The 14,277-nt window shown below is 44.8% G+C and overlaps 1 protein-coding gene across 1 annotated transcript in view; it reads left to right on the top strand.

Moving 5' to 3' along the window:
- Positions 1-14,277, top strand: part of eif3hb (eukaryotic translation initiation factor 3, subunit H, b) — a 47,612-nt gene that overhangs the window by 5,384 nt on the left and 27,951 nt on the right. The window contains exon 2 of the mRNA XM_028963799.1: positions 2,501-2,657. Coding sequence (XP_028819632.1) covers positions 2,501-2,657 — 157 coding nt within the window. The remainder of the gene's footprint in view (positions 1-2,500; positions 2,658-14,277) is intronic.

The following is a 14,277-nucleotide window of genomic DNA, read 5'->3' on the forward strand; positions in this document are numbered from 1 at the left end:
TCTGGATGCGCCTCTAGGGTGCCGGAAACCGCCGTTGTACAGTGGCTACCGTTGCCGATGTGACTTCTATGGCGGCACCAAGTGCAGACTACCAGCTCATTATCCATGTAAACAGAACTGCCTGGGGAGTACACACACACACACACACACACACACACACCCAGAGTGCCACATATAAACACCGCCATCCCCTCGTCTCTCTTTTTATATCTGCCTCACCTTCGCTTGCTCTGCCTGTGGCTCCCTCGGGGCATTTGGCCCACCGCGATGCCTTTAAGAAGTTATTTCCTTTTTTTTTATTATACTTATGCAGCTTATTATATATATACACACACACACACACACACACACACACTGTGTGTAAACAAGTCATGACAGAGGAGCCCGAGAAACCGATTACGATGAGTTAGAGAGGAGGTAGCCCGGGAGAGCGGTTTTCTTAGCTGTGGAATTTGAAGCTGGGCTTTGTGTCTTTTCTACCCGCAGATACCAGCACTTCCCAACCTGGACATTACGGTGGGGTTTTCATTCATTTTGGGGACCCTTTGCATGAGTCTTGGTGTTTGTGTCAGTGGAGTCACCTGCATTGGTCGTCTGGCATTCAAACGGTTTGGAAACCCTAGTACCCTCGCATCTCGTAAACGGTCCAGCGTCTGTGTGGCAGTTGCATAACGATGTCTGGAGTACGTAGGTCCTTAGACCAATTTTCACTTCATTGGAATTTTTTAATTATTGATTCATCTGTATTAGTGTAAATTCTATAGGCTGAAACATCTTCAGATGTTCCTCATTGGCCACTCACTCCACCTGCGCTCGGTGTCTCAGAATTTTGACTCCTTCCTGATAAGCTTGCCTGTCTGCCAAGCAGCTGGCCACCATTTGCCTGAAGCCAATTCCAATTGTGGATTCCAAGCGAGGGGAGGTGAGCGTTTCCCACGTAGCGGTCGAGCGTCTCCATCCTCTGTTTGGAGGACTGCCTCTAATGGCTGGCTCCCTTCTTGCCGTGTTATTGATAATCAGATGGCAGATCTCCAATTAGAGTCTCAATCGGGTGACCGCTGGTGGTTTTATTTGTTTGGTCAAGTGCCTTGCTGCCACAGTTTTGCACAAGTTAATGCCGTCCAAAAGTCACTCATCAGTTCTTCAATGAAGCGGTGTGACCATGTCCAGACGTCAGCAGATTGCTCGTGTAAATCTGTGTGTACGTGCCGTCCCCTTTACAGATCATGTTCTGTCTCACCCCATGTCTCGTTGGTCCCATTTAGGCAGTTTATCAATTAACTAATGGAAAGAATTGCCAGAGTAGGCAAACATTTGATTGCCTTGGCTCTATACTAGCGTCCAAGCTGGAGGGGGGGAAAAAAAAATAAAATATATATATATATATAAAACACACACACACACACACACAATCTCCAAGACATCAAAGCAGGTCTAAATGAATCCGGTCAGCTTTTCATGCTTTAGTTGTGTGAAGGGCAGGAGGCTTTTCTCTCTCTCAGATTCATGTATTAGTCATTTTTTTTGTCATTTTGGATAAGGTTGAACAGCCCATTCACACAAAATCAATGTTTTGTTTGACATAGACGTTCCTTTTGTGAAAAGGTAGTACTCTTCTTATAAATGGCATTAGGCTAGAGTGGGTTGGAACACTCTTCCAGAGATATTGGATTTTAGTAGTACATAGTTGCTGAGAAGGTGAGCCATTTCAGATGGTGGTACCTCAGCTTGCCGTATTGATTTTTCTTGTGGTTTTCCCGTCCACTGATCCAGGTCAGACCCTCTGTGCGGCATCAAACCTTTTTTTTTTTTTTTTTTTCCCCTCCAGCCCTTCCTTACCTCCACTCTTGACACACTTTCTCCTCCTCCATGTGTGGTTTCATTTAATATCTTGTTCTCTCTTCCTCGCTTTGTTTGCGGTATTTAAATTCCCCTCATTCTTTGTTGTAAACGAGACCTAGCCTGGCGGTCAGACATTAAAGGGAATCTATTATGGGTAATTTTGCTGGCGTACCGGATGCTGCAATCGATAGTGCTGGCTTAGCAGAAATGCTCCTTGGTTTTGTTTGTGTGTGTGTGTGTGTGTGTGTGAGAGAGATATGTGTTCATTGTGATGTTCATTCATGTGGGTTTATTTTATTTATTTATTTAAGTCTACTTTAGCCTGTGATTACTCTATCCATTCAGTTGGTCCTGTACATCCATAATGTTTTTCACAGTTGTTATGGACATTCAGAAGAACTGAATTCAGAAGATTAGGATTTGGTGGTTAGAGGCCAAGGTTGTCCCCTTGTGACTTCGTTAGGAACATCTTTAGGGAATTCCTTCAGATGTGGTCCTCATTATTCCTTTTGACTCATCGATTTAGGCTTTACACAATTTTCAGATGGTATACCTTTTATGTGTCTGGTTTATCTTGGCCAAAGTCATTACTGCTTTTGAGCTCGCTCAGCATTCAACTGTCTCCCTTGTCCGCCCTTGTTTCCTCTCTGGATCTCAGGTGGTGCTGAAGATCATTAAGCACTACCAGGAAGAGGGCCAGGGCAGTGAGGTGGTGCAGGGCGTGCTGCTGGGATTGGTGGTCGAGGACCGGCTGGAAATCACCAACTGTTTCCCCTTCCCGCAGCACACTGAGGAAGATGCCGACTTTGACGAAGGTGAGTGGCCGTGGGGGACGACGACTTCTCTTTGGGCCAGAAATGCTCTTGTACGTAATGTCCTCCTGAGCTGTTTCCATTTAGCCATCGTTGTTAAGTGCATGACTAACGTCCAAGTTGCACTGGCATTCTGGTCATATCATGGCCTTTCAGAGTGCTCTATGAACGTGTATGTCAGTGAAATGACTGTTTTAGAGGCTAGCTTTTCGCGCCTTTGGTGTTTTTCTTCAGGTGCATGTGGGGCTGGCCGATTATACAATCTTGATCACCGCTATATCTCTGTGATCTGCCTTCATTTTTCACGTTCGATAACATGGTAGAAATTGGCATATTTTCAAGGAATCAGGGTTCAAGGAAACATGGTAGAAATTAGCATATTTTCAAGGAATCAGGGTTTCTGTGACTCCTTAAATCAATCAATAAATCTAGCGGTTAAGGAAGCGGCCCCGTAATCAGAAGGTTGCCGGTTCGAATCCCGATCCGCCAAGGTGCCACTGAGCAAAGCACTGCTCCCCACACACTGCTCCCCGGGCGCACTCAGGGTGATGGGTTAAATGCAGAGGACCCATTTCACTGTGTGCACCGTGTGCTTTGCTGCTGTGTATCACAAGTGACAATCACTTTACTTTACTCAATGTGTCAGCAATCCGTTGGTCAATGTAAATGACCAGGGGCGATTGGAGCCGATTCATGTATATGAATTGGTCCATATCAAAAACCGCCATGGCAGTGGTCCCCTAGTGGCTTTCAGCAGTACAGGTATAATGAGGGTTAATATTGTTATTTTTTAAGCCTATATCAATTTCAAAGGAATCTAATTATATCAAATAATAATATATTACTTTGGATAAGTTTATATTAATGAATTAATATTGAGTGTTTTCCGAGAAAAACTTATTCTGATGAATGTGGGCTTAAAAAAGGTCTTAAGTCTTAAATTTGGCTTCCTTAAAGCTGCAGAAACCCTGTCCACCATCCTGATTGGTTTACTTTACAAAGTTTCAGTATGTGTGGGCTTTTATTTGGAGGTTATAACTTTAAAATCTGTTAACTGTTATCGCTACAGTGGACCATAATGAGCCTGAACCTGAATTTCACAAGTTTAATTTCAGCAAGCTGAATAATATTACACCACTCACAGTAAGTTAGGGATATTGTTACTTACATGAGGGCTTTTCCTATTTGCTCTGTATTTAATGAAATAAGTAAGTGTCCTTTGATACTTGTAATAATGTATGAAAAGAAACATAATTTTCATTATTTAATATTTATTACCCCACAAATTTAGAAAAATAACAGGGATAGCCTGTATAGCTAAGTATATCCGGATCAGTTTTTTGCCGTATTGCCCAGCCCCAGTTACACTGTATAGACAGAAATCCTCTTTGTGAAATACATTCAATCGTGATGAGCTTAATGGCTCATATTTATGGAACTTTGCTGTAATTCTAATTGCAGACACGTGAAGTGATTGTCATTGTTGAAACACTGCAACACACGGTGCACACAACTGAATGAAGGGACTGCTCTCTCCTCGCGGCATCTCTGGCAACCGCGCTTGATAACTGCACAAGCCGGGTTGGCAATGGCTAAACGAAGAGAGCCTATGGAGAGCGCTTCTGACGTAAGCTGGTGCACTGGGATCAATTGGTCCATTTTTTTGCAGCGCTGAGCTCGAGTGTGTGGAGTAATATCTGTATGAGGCAATTGTGATGAAATCAGGCCTGGTTTCTCCTTCCGGCGGCGATTTGTCCAGCACAGGTGGGTATCTTTCTCTCAACAATGATGCACCGAGGTTGTGTGCAGTTGTCATTACGTGAGCCTTGAGAGGACAATGTCATCATTGCAGTTCTCCTCAAGCCTTGTTAGGAGAAACTGAAATAAATCCCAGATCTCAAAATGACAGATTCCCAAGTGGCTATTTTAAGATCACAAATTGTGGAGTTTTTTTTGGGCCTGTGATGCTGAATCAAGGCCAGTTCAGAGGCAGCTCATCTGGAGGAACCCGCTTCCGCAAAGCTTGACGCCCTTTTCCTGCAAAATGCACACTTGCTTGAGTGGCAAGCAAATTCATTGCTGGAAATCTTTCCAGACGGGGGGGGGAGAATCATCAATCTCGTGAGTCTTCCTCACTGCAGGAGGAGAGGTAGAAAACCCACCATCCAACGTGTCATTACAGCTCGAGATGGGCCGGGTGGGGAAAGAAAGAGAGCAGGAATGAAGGGATTAAGACTTCCTGTCATCTGAACAGTAGTGCCCAAGCCTGCCGGAAGATGAGAAATGAGTAGACTTGGAACACTGGCAAGCCCCATCTCTCTACACACACACACAAACACACATAAAACGAATGGGTCTCTTGTGAGCACGTTTGAAAGTTTACTTCTGGAAGTGCTACACACCTTGTGGAGACTTAAGAATCAGGAGCGAAGGCTTCGATTTCCCGAAATCCTGCATCCTCTTCTTTCTTTCCAACGTCCCTGGTCAACCAGTGCAGGAAATTCATATGGTGGAGCAGTTTTTCCTTCCCTTGAATCCATCCACTCGTAGTCCAGTTAGTGGTTTTTTTTTCCCCCCCCAACTCTTAACAACTCCTTGCACCTTCGTGCATTTTATGCAAGCGGTGGTATGTGGAGGTGAGCGCACATTAAAGCGAATGAAAGTGCGTGATGAAATCCTAAGCAAGGATATGTAAGCGTAACTGTCCCGTACTCTGCAAAGCCGAATGTCCGGTTGCATCACCATTCCAACCCCGTGGCCATACACCCACTGGCCACAACATTAAAACCAACTTGCCTAATGTCGTCTGTCCACCTCGTTGTCAAAATCTGACCTCTCAATAGATGTCCAAGATATTGGCATTTTCCATAGCTTCAAGTGTGTAAGCCAAATTGAATAAAATTTATTTTTATTTTTTTTTAGAAACTTTTAAGTCCTAGACTGTGGGTGGTAGTAGCCTAGTGGGTAACACACTCGCCTATGAACCAGAAGACCCAGGTTCAAATCCTGCTTACTACCATTGTGTCCCTGAGCAAGACAAGCTCCAGGGGGACTGTCCCTGTAACTACTGATTGTAAGTCGCTCTGGATAAGGGCGTCTGATAAATGCTGTAAATGTAAATGTGTAAATGTAGACTAAAAGGACTTTTGCAGACCGTGACTAGGCTTCATCCACAAACCGGAGCCTCCTTTTTCTGCACAGTATGGTGCATTGTTCTGCTGAAAGAAGCCAACACTCTTAGCAAGAATTGACCCTCAACTATCTTTTTAGTAGGTGTCAAAAGTACTTGTTAATACATAAATTCAGTAAAGAGAAAAGTGATTGTCACATGGTCGCTTCCTTAACCGCTAGGCCACCACTGCCCCGTGGTGAAATGCCTAAAGTTTTACTACTGGGCATCTGTCCATTTGACTTCTTAGCTGTTTAAGCGCATTTGTAGGGGAAAACGATAATTTTGCGCCACGCATTCAGCCGTATTAGCACAATTCTGGAGTCATCAGAGTCTCAGGTGGAGTTTTCACACCTTCGGTTCCATCCCTGCGGGGCGACTGCTGCCGGAGCTGAGCGGGGAGGGGACGGATGCAGGCAGTGAAGGATATGGATTGATGCAATCAAAGGTGTTATGCCAGACGGTGTTGACAATTGAGAAATGAAAAGCCATTTCATCCCCACCTCTCATTGAAGGGATGAGCAATAAAGAGGTGGTGTGCGATGCCGGGAGAAAATTGATGCCGCGTGACAAACGGGTTTTTTGTGCATTGCGTGTTGAGGTCCAAAATAAAAACAAGCCAGCTATTTTCTCTCTCCGTTTTCAGTCATTTGAGTGACAGCCTTTCAGACACGAAGTTTTCGTGAAACGTGTCCCCACCTCAGACATCTTTCACTACAAACTGGGTTTCCTGAGGGTTGAGCGCAATAAAACAAACTTGTAATACTGCGGTGGCAGTAAACTGACACAATCCTTATGGTACCTGTAATGGAGGAGAACATATATATCCCGGAACACCATGAGCTCACCCCACCACGATGCGGCGTGTCCTCGTTGCCCGTTAATGGAGGCTGCGGGCAACGGGTTTCCAGGTTTATTCTGCTTTTATGGCTCCCCGAGCCTGTCGCCGGAGCAGAAGCTAGCAATGCATCAGATGGGAAGGACACTGAAGGGTGTTATTAAAACCGTAATGGGCTGCGGTGGTGCCGAGTGCCGACGCATCAGTAAAAAGAAGAGGCCTGCGCATCGGACCCGTTCCCTTTTTCTTCCCAGATAACAAAAAAACAAAAAACTGCAGAAACATAAACAAGATGGCTGTTACTGTTTTTGACATCAGGCATGGCTAATCAATGTTAATATCCTCTGTACAATCTATAACATTTTGTAATTCCATAATTATTTTTAATTTTTTTTTGAAAAAATGCAGCACCTAAATTACTCATAGGGGGGCGGTGGTGGCCTAGCGTTTAAGGAAGCGGCCCCGTAATCAGAAGGTTGCCAGTTCGAATCCCGATACGCCGAGGTGCCACTGAGCAAAGCACCGTCCCCACACACTGCTCCCCGGGCGCCTGTCATGGCTGCCCACTGCTCACTCAGGGGGATGGGTTAAATGCAGAGGACAAATTTCACTGTGTACACCGTGTGCTGTGCTGCAGTGTTTCACAATGACAATCACTTCATTTTAATGGATGTTTAAACACACTATATACAGAGTTAAACAGATTTTTTTAATTTTTTTTTTTTTAATGAGCTGACACCTTGCTTTGCTGACACATTTACGGCATTTACCAGACGTCCTGGTCCAGAGCGACTTACAACGTGCTTCCATGTTACCATCTATGAAGTGATGGTAACATGACTAACATGGAACATGGGGTAGTAGTAGCCTAGTGGGTAACACACTCGCCTATGAACCAGAAGACCCGGGTTCAAATCCCACTTACTACCATTGTGTCCCTGAGCAAGACACTTAACCCTAACTTGCTCCAGGGAGACTGTCCCTGTAACTACTGATTGTAAGTCGCTCTGGATAAGGGCGTCTGGTAAATGCTGTAAATGTAAATGATCAGTTCTGACCATGACACTGACTACATCCTGGACTTCTCCAAACCTACAACTGTAGGACTTATTATTATATCATCAACCCTGCACTGACACAATTTTCAGGCTCACTCTACCCTGGAAGGGGGTCCCTCTCTGTATCACTGAGTTTTTCCTTGTGTGCAGAAGGGTCAAGTGTGGGGGGGTGTCAACTGTAGGGCCTGTCAAAGCCCATTGAGACATACTGTATGTGGTTTTGGGCTATATAAGAAATAAATGTTGTTGGTTCACTTGGACCCCCAACTATGAATACAACCATTTTATTCACTCTTTTGTAGTTTCTATATAGAAGTTTTTAAACTAGCGAGTCAAACCAACTCTGGCTCGGTTTTTGCTTTTAATGAACGTTTTAACTTTGCATGATAACGAAGCCCCTCTGTGACCCAATAGGCCACATCTCACTTGCATCGTGCAGCATTTTCTTTGGAGACCCGGCTCAGCCAGATCAGTGTGTGTGTCTCTTTAGTCTTTCTGGCAACGCTGGAAATGGCAGGGGTTTGGACACAACACACTTTGGACACGTTAGTTACCTGCCTGATTGCTGGAAACACTTGCACCAGGAGTTTATTAGCATTCCTGTCATGCGAGGGTTTCAATTTGAACGGGCCTGCAGCGCCCCTTTCACTTTTTGTGCAGACGTTGCTACATGCCCAGTCATCGGCACCTGACTAGGGTCCTTGGGTCATTCGGCGAGTCCAGCCTCTGCACACGTGCGGCCCATCTCGCAGTCGCTGTGGAATTCACCTCCTCCCCACCTTCATCCCGGAGCAGCTGAGGAGTTGGGTTTATATTATAAAGGAGCACCTGCTCCTGATGTGTGTGTGTGTGTGTGTGTGTTAAAGCTCACCGACGCCGCTTGTTTATGGCTCTGCTGCCTCTAATTATGGTCTCCAGCTCGGGCAGGGCAGGTAGCAGCTGCTTCTGGCTTTCTGTCTCCATCTTCCTTTTTCTTCCGTTCATTTTTCTCTTCCCTTCCCTCTACCCCCATCTTTCAGTTTTGCTCGTGTCAAGCATAGGAGTCGTACTTCAGAGGAGGCGGTGGCAGCCATTTTTTCTTCTCCCCTCTTCTTCCCCACTCATAATTTGAATTATTGCCCTTATTTTTGTTCAGTTGCTACATTACACAACAAAATGTGTCGTCTGCATTTAACCCATCATCTTTTTGAGCAGCGGGCAGCCGTGAAAGGCCCCCGTGGAGCAGTGTGTGGGTTTGAACCGGCAAACCCTTCTGTTATGATGAGCGTCTCGGAACGATTGTGGCTCCGTGGTGACGTCGTGCCCAAGCAGATAAAACCGATGAGTCCACCTACTCCGTGTTTCTGCCATGGCACACCGGGAGCCTCTGTTTCTTCCATTCTCCCCATCGCCACGTCCTCACCACCAGTATATTGCAGGAAGGTTCTCCGCTGGTCTTGATCCCGCTGTCTTTTTCATTAGTCAGATTTATGGCCATTGGTAATTACAGAATGCACTTAAACCCCCCCCAGTTGCTGCCATTCCCCCGAGTGCGGGCTTAATTAGCGCCTTCTAATAGACGCTCTCCAGTCGTAAATGTGCTAGAAAGTCATACTTGTGCATAATATTTCTCTCAGAAGCACAGACTTTAGCCACAGATAGTTCTGTGACGTGAAGACACATTTTCACAGCAGCCTTGGCTGAATTTGGCACTGTCGTCAGCGGTGGGTTGCAATCGCTGTGTTGCTTGGGTACGGTGCTTTGTCCACCAGTAGATGGCAGCATTGCACCACTCAGGACTGGACAGACGATGCAGGGGCGGCTCTGATAAACACACAAATAATACAGATCGCAGCTTCCTGCTCTCGAACAGTGAATCCCAATATTTTCTTCATATCTTCCTTTTGGGGGTGAAGTCCTTGTAGAAATTTTCTTGCAGATTAACGTGTGCTTGACAGGTTTTTTTTTTTTTTTGGCTTTGTGTCTAGTGTTGCCTCTGTGGCAATGGAAGTGAAAACCACAGGATCTGCATTTGATTCAAATGTCATTGCATGAGCTTTGGGAGGAAGGACCTGGGTTTCATTGGTTTTAATTTGCTGATTACTACTACACTCCCGTAGCCAATTGAGTATTTTAATAGCCTGATTTGATCAGCCTGTTGGCTGTAAGGTGACCCATCGTTACCCAAATTGCCGAACGACCCTTCCTGTCCAAAAGTGCCTCGGCTTCATGTCTGCTGGCCCAGTACCATGTAGACTAATAGTCTAAAATAGACATATATTTTCTGAATTCTCCCTCCAAATGCACCATTTAAGGGCACTTTCACACCTTTAGTGTGTTTGTTTTTATCCGAATAGGTCAGCGAGAACAGTAGTGAATACAGTACGTAGCTATTCTGTTGTGGATTACTACATGTTTATGGGAAATTGTGCATATATGTATATAGTCATCAGACCAATAACTACATTTAATTATACCTATAATTCCTTTTTCAAATCGTGCTTTTGTGACATTTGGTCCTGTCTTTCACCAGGCGGACCGCACAGTTTGATTCGAATTGAGATCACCTTTTTTTTTTTTTTTTTTTTTTTGGTGGCCAAACTTGAGTTTGATTCAAATGGACTAAAGCCTGTGGGTGTGAAAGCCTCTTATATACCTGCCATGTTTGAAACTCCAGCCCTCACTGGCGTTATTTGCACACTGTAACTCATCGCTACTGCAATACCCCTCGTTGTCCCGCAATTTCTTTCGTACATCTACCAGTACAGCATGCCTGTGGTTGTTGGTGAAGATTGGTTAGGTAGTTCTACCGCCTGAATCTTCTTGTAAGTCTTGTAGCTACAATGTAAACAGATCAGCTTGTCAGTGCAGCTTGGGCGATGGACCGGCCAAGTGGCATTTGGCACCGAGCCCACCGCAGCATTGTGAAAGGGCAGCAGAGACGGGCGCCACACCTGATGGCCGGCGAAGATGTCGCTCTGCAGTTTTTTTTTGCTTTTTGTCGGGTAGAAGTTGAACCTCTCTGAACGATTTCAGCTCCTTCGGGTCAGCCCTCTCGGTGCCCTCTGTAACGTCAGCTATGAGAATGTTTTGTTTGTTTGTTTGCACTCGAACGCCTCGGGTCAACTTTGCGCCGAAGGCGTTCCAGTGTCAACCAACGTTACGGTGTCACCCTGTCTGTTGGCATTTAAAGCTTGTGCGGCCCACCCTATGTGACTGCGAGACCTTTTGACCCGTGGCATAGGCGGTTTTCTGGGACGAGGGAGTTCATGCAATGCCCTCTGGCTGCGTGTTTAAAGCCACACTTCTCCAGTTAGATCAGATCACTGCTGTTTCTACTTCCCTTAGGGGGGCTCCGCCTCTCCTAGCTAGCATCTTGCCTCCTCCACCAGTGTACCACACCCTCCAACACCAAGGCCGTAACAGAAATATTAGTCCAGTCCAGTCCTGGTGTGCACATAAGATAAACCTTTATTAGTCCCACAAGTGGGAAATTTGCATTGTCTTACCGCGCACTGCCTACCGCGGTGCAAACTCATTTTTATTTTGCTCTCCGCTTCTCCAGTACTCCCCCAGGCACTCTCTCTCCTCTCCTGTATCCTCCAAATTCCTCAGTCTGCCTATTCTGTTGTGTCTGTGCGGCTGGAGGACAATGGGTTTAATGAGGGTCCCTGTAGTTCGCCTCAGCGCCCGGATGCCACGCTCAACTGGCCAGCCTGCAGTCCGTAGGGCTACTGCTGAGATTTCTGGTAGAGTGCGCACACACGTGTAGTTATACTGGATATTAAAGGTGTCTGATATGTCCAAAAATGCTCTATTAATCAATATCTGTGCAATACAGCACCACGACACGTTGGCAAGGCGTGGCCAAGCAGTTTGTTGATTGAGGAAAAATAGAGGTATTATATTAACGGTGGTACTCTATAGTGTATTTGATGCTACAGGGGGAGAATAAAACACAGGACTTTTTTTTTTTTTTTTTTTTTAAATGAGTATTTCTGGATAATTCAAGTTAGTAGTTTACACATGCACTAGGACTATTCACTACGTGATGCACGGGACATTTTTATAACACAAGTTACTTTATCCCCATAACTAGTGGTCTATGAACAAGTCTGACATGCATGTAGTACCATGCTGTGCCTTATTATTGGGCCGTCATGGCCTAGTGGTTCAGGAAGCGACCCCGTCTGAGCAAAGCACTGTTCCCACACACTGCTCACCGGGCGCCCTTTATGGCTGTGTGCCCCATGTGCTGTGCTGCAGTGTATCACAATGACAATCACTTTAATTAATTTTAGTTCAATGTAAAATTGACAAATGCCACACAAGCAGTTTGAAAGCTTGCCATGTGATTGACAAGACATAGAAAACCAGTCTCACTTGTTAAAATGAACTTCCGCCATAAAATCTTGTGAACTCTGAAATATTTGCTGCAATAATTTAGTATATTTATAATGTGTAATGGGTGTCAAAATAATGTTTATGTAATACCAATATATGCAGCTAAAATGACAAAGGTGGTGTGCACGGGACTAATGTCACTGGTCTAAAAGCTACACGAGTGCTCATAAGTTTAACATACGATAGCCCGTACTAAGAGTTAAAATGCTTTGCGTTGTATGGATCTTTTAATTAAGCCTGATTCACTATTCAATATAACATATATTATCTGAAATTGAAGTGTCTTGGTTTTGATAATAATTGGTCTTAGTAATTAGTAGGAATTAGTACATTTACATTGTGAGATTTAAAAAAAAAAAAATACATTAAATAAATATTATTAAATATTCCACATTATCTGAGTACCCATCTTAAATATTAGGACTAGTAAAAGTGCAAGTATTACGGAAATTTCTTATGCGTTTTGGTTTCATATTCAAGAGAATAGTCCCCTATATGAATATATAAAGTGTTTTTGTCCGCTGCCATGTTTTAAGTGTGTCTCTCATGTAAACAGTGATCCTTCAAATTTAAAACTGGAATTTTAGGTATTGAAGTGAAAGTGAAGTGATTGTCACACGTGATACACAGCAGCACAGCACACGGTGCACACAGTGAAATTTGTCCTCTGGATTTAACCCATCACCCTGAGTGAGCAGTGGGCAGCCATGGCAGGCGCCCGGGGAGCAGTGTGTGGGGACGGTGCTTTGCTCAGTGGCACCTCAGTGGTACCTTGGCGGATCGGGATTCGAACCAGCAACCTTCTGATTACGGGGCCGCTTCCTTAACCGCTAGGCCACCACTGCCCCACTGATACCAGTGCTATATGGTATTGTAAAAAAGGACTGTATTTAAACTCATCTGATGTTACCTGGACATACAGAAGCTCGGCACGTGTAAATATTGCATGTTAAATGGTACCAATATTACAGAAAATTCCAAATTAAGCAGAGAAAGAGAGAGACAGGGGAGAAACTCCCCGGGTGGAAGGCCCCCCAATGGAGAAGGAAAAGAAGAGAGTGAAGCCTACAAGAGAAACTGTTATTCTCCGGACTGTGGTAACCTTTTTGGGAGACCAATGCAATCATATTGTCCTTTTCACCTTTTTGACTTGTCCAAACAGGTACAGAAAGCTAGTGGAGGCCACAACTTAATAAAGAAACCAGCAGTGGTCTTCATTAAAGATAAGCATAACATGTCATGGACCTGGAATTTCCTATCTTACTGTATGTAATTGGTACTTAACTGTATCAATTAAACAGTTAATTGAAAGTTCACCTGGCCGCACACACAGGTATACAAAGGGATACAAAAATTGCACAGATATTTGTGCTCGTTGTCCATGTTTAGCTATTGGAACAGTCATGCTTGGTGTAAATGTGCAGTCATTGTAGGCATTGTTTCATTGTTTGTAACGTAACACGACTGAAAGAACAGTATCACTTCAGCAGAGCTTATACACCTGCTTAATTGACTTCCTCTTTTGCTTCGAGGGGTTCGGTGTGTGTTGTGTGAGCGCATACACACACTTGAAGGTATTCGGCTGGACCGAGACCTGAGCGTGTCGGTCTGTGTGCATGTCTGTGTAAGAAGATAAACTTATCGCCGTTTGACACACATTGCACTTTTTTTCCCCTATGTGTGGCTTTGGTAGAGCACAGTGTGCTGGTTTGTGCTTTGCTAGTGTGTGTGTTTGTGGCACATGCTGTTGCCTTAGCTAACGGGGTTCATTTTGCACAGAAGCTACAAAGAGGACGACCACACTAATGCCGCTAATGACTTTCCTCGCGCTCTACCCTACTCTCCGTCGGCACGGCAACTGAGACAAAGCTGTTCTCGAGCGATTGTTGCTCGGGAGTCGACATGGCAACGGAGAGATGGGCAGACGCCGTCGCATCTGTCTTAATCAAAAGAGATTTGCTGAATCATCCTCCTCATTCCTGTGTGCTGGGATATTTCATATGCGCTGCAATAATCTGCTTTCGGCAGCAGCGGTTTGTTTTGATCAAGCGCGCCGGTGACTGTCACGATGTTCGCTGTTACTTTCTGCATGAATGGCCTCCTCGGAGTTAAAATAGTCCCCTATAAGTGAACCCAGGAAGTATCCTTAAAGGCTTCGTTTCAAGGATACGGCAT

This window comes from Denticeps clupeoides, chromosome 20 (assembly GCF_900700375.1).
Source record: "Denticeps clupeoides chromosome 20, fDenClu1.1, whole genome shotgun sequence".
NCBI classification, from domain to species: Eukaryota; Metazoa; Chordata; class Actinopteri; order Clupeiformes; family Denticipitidae; genus Denticeps; species Denticeps clupeoides.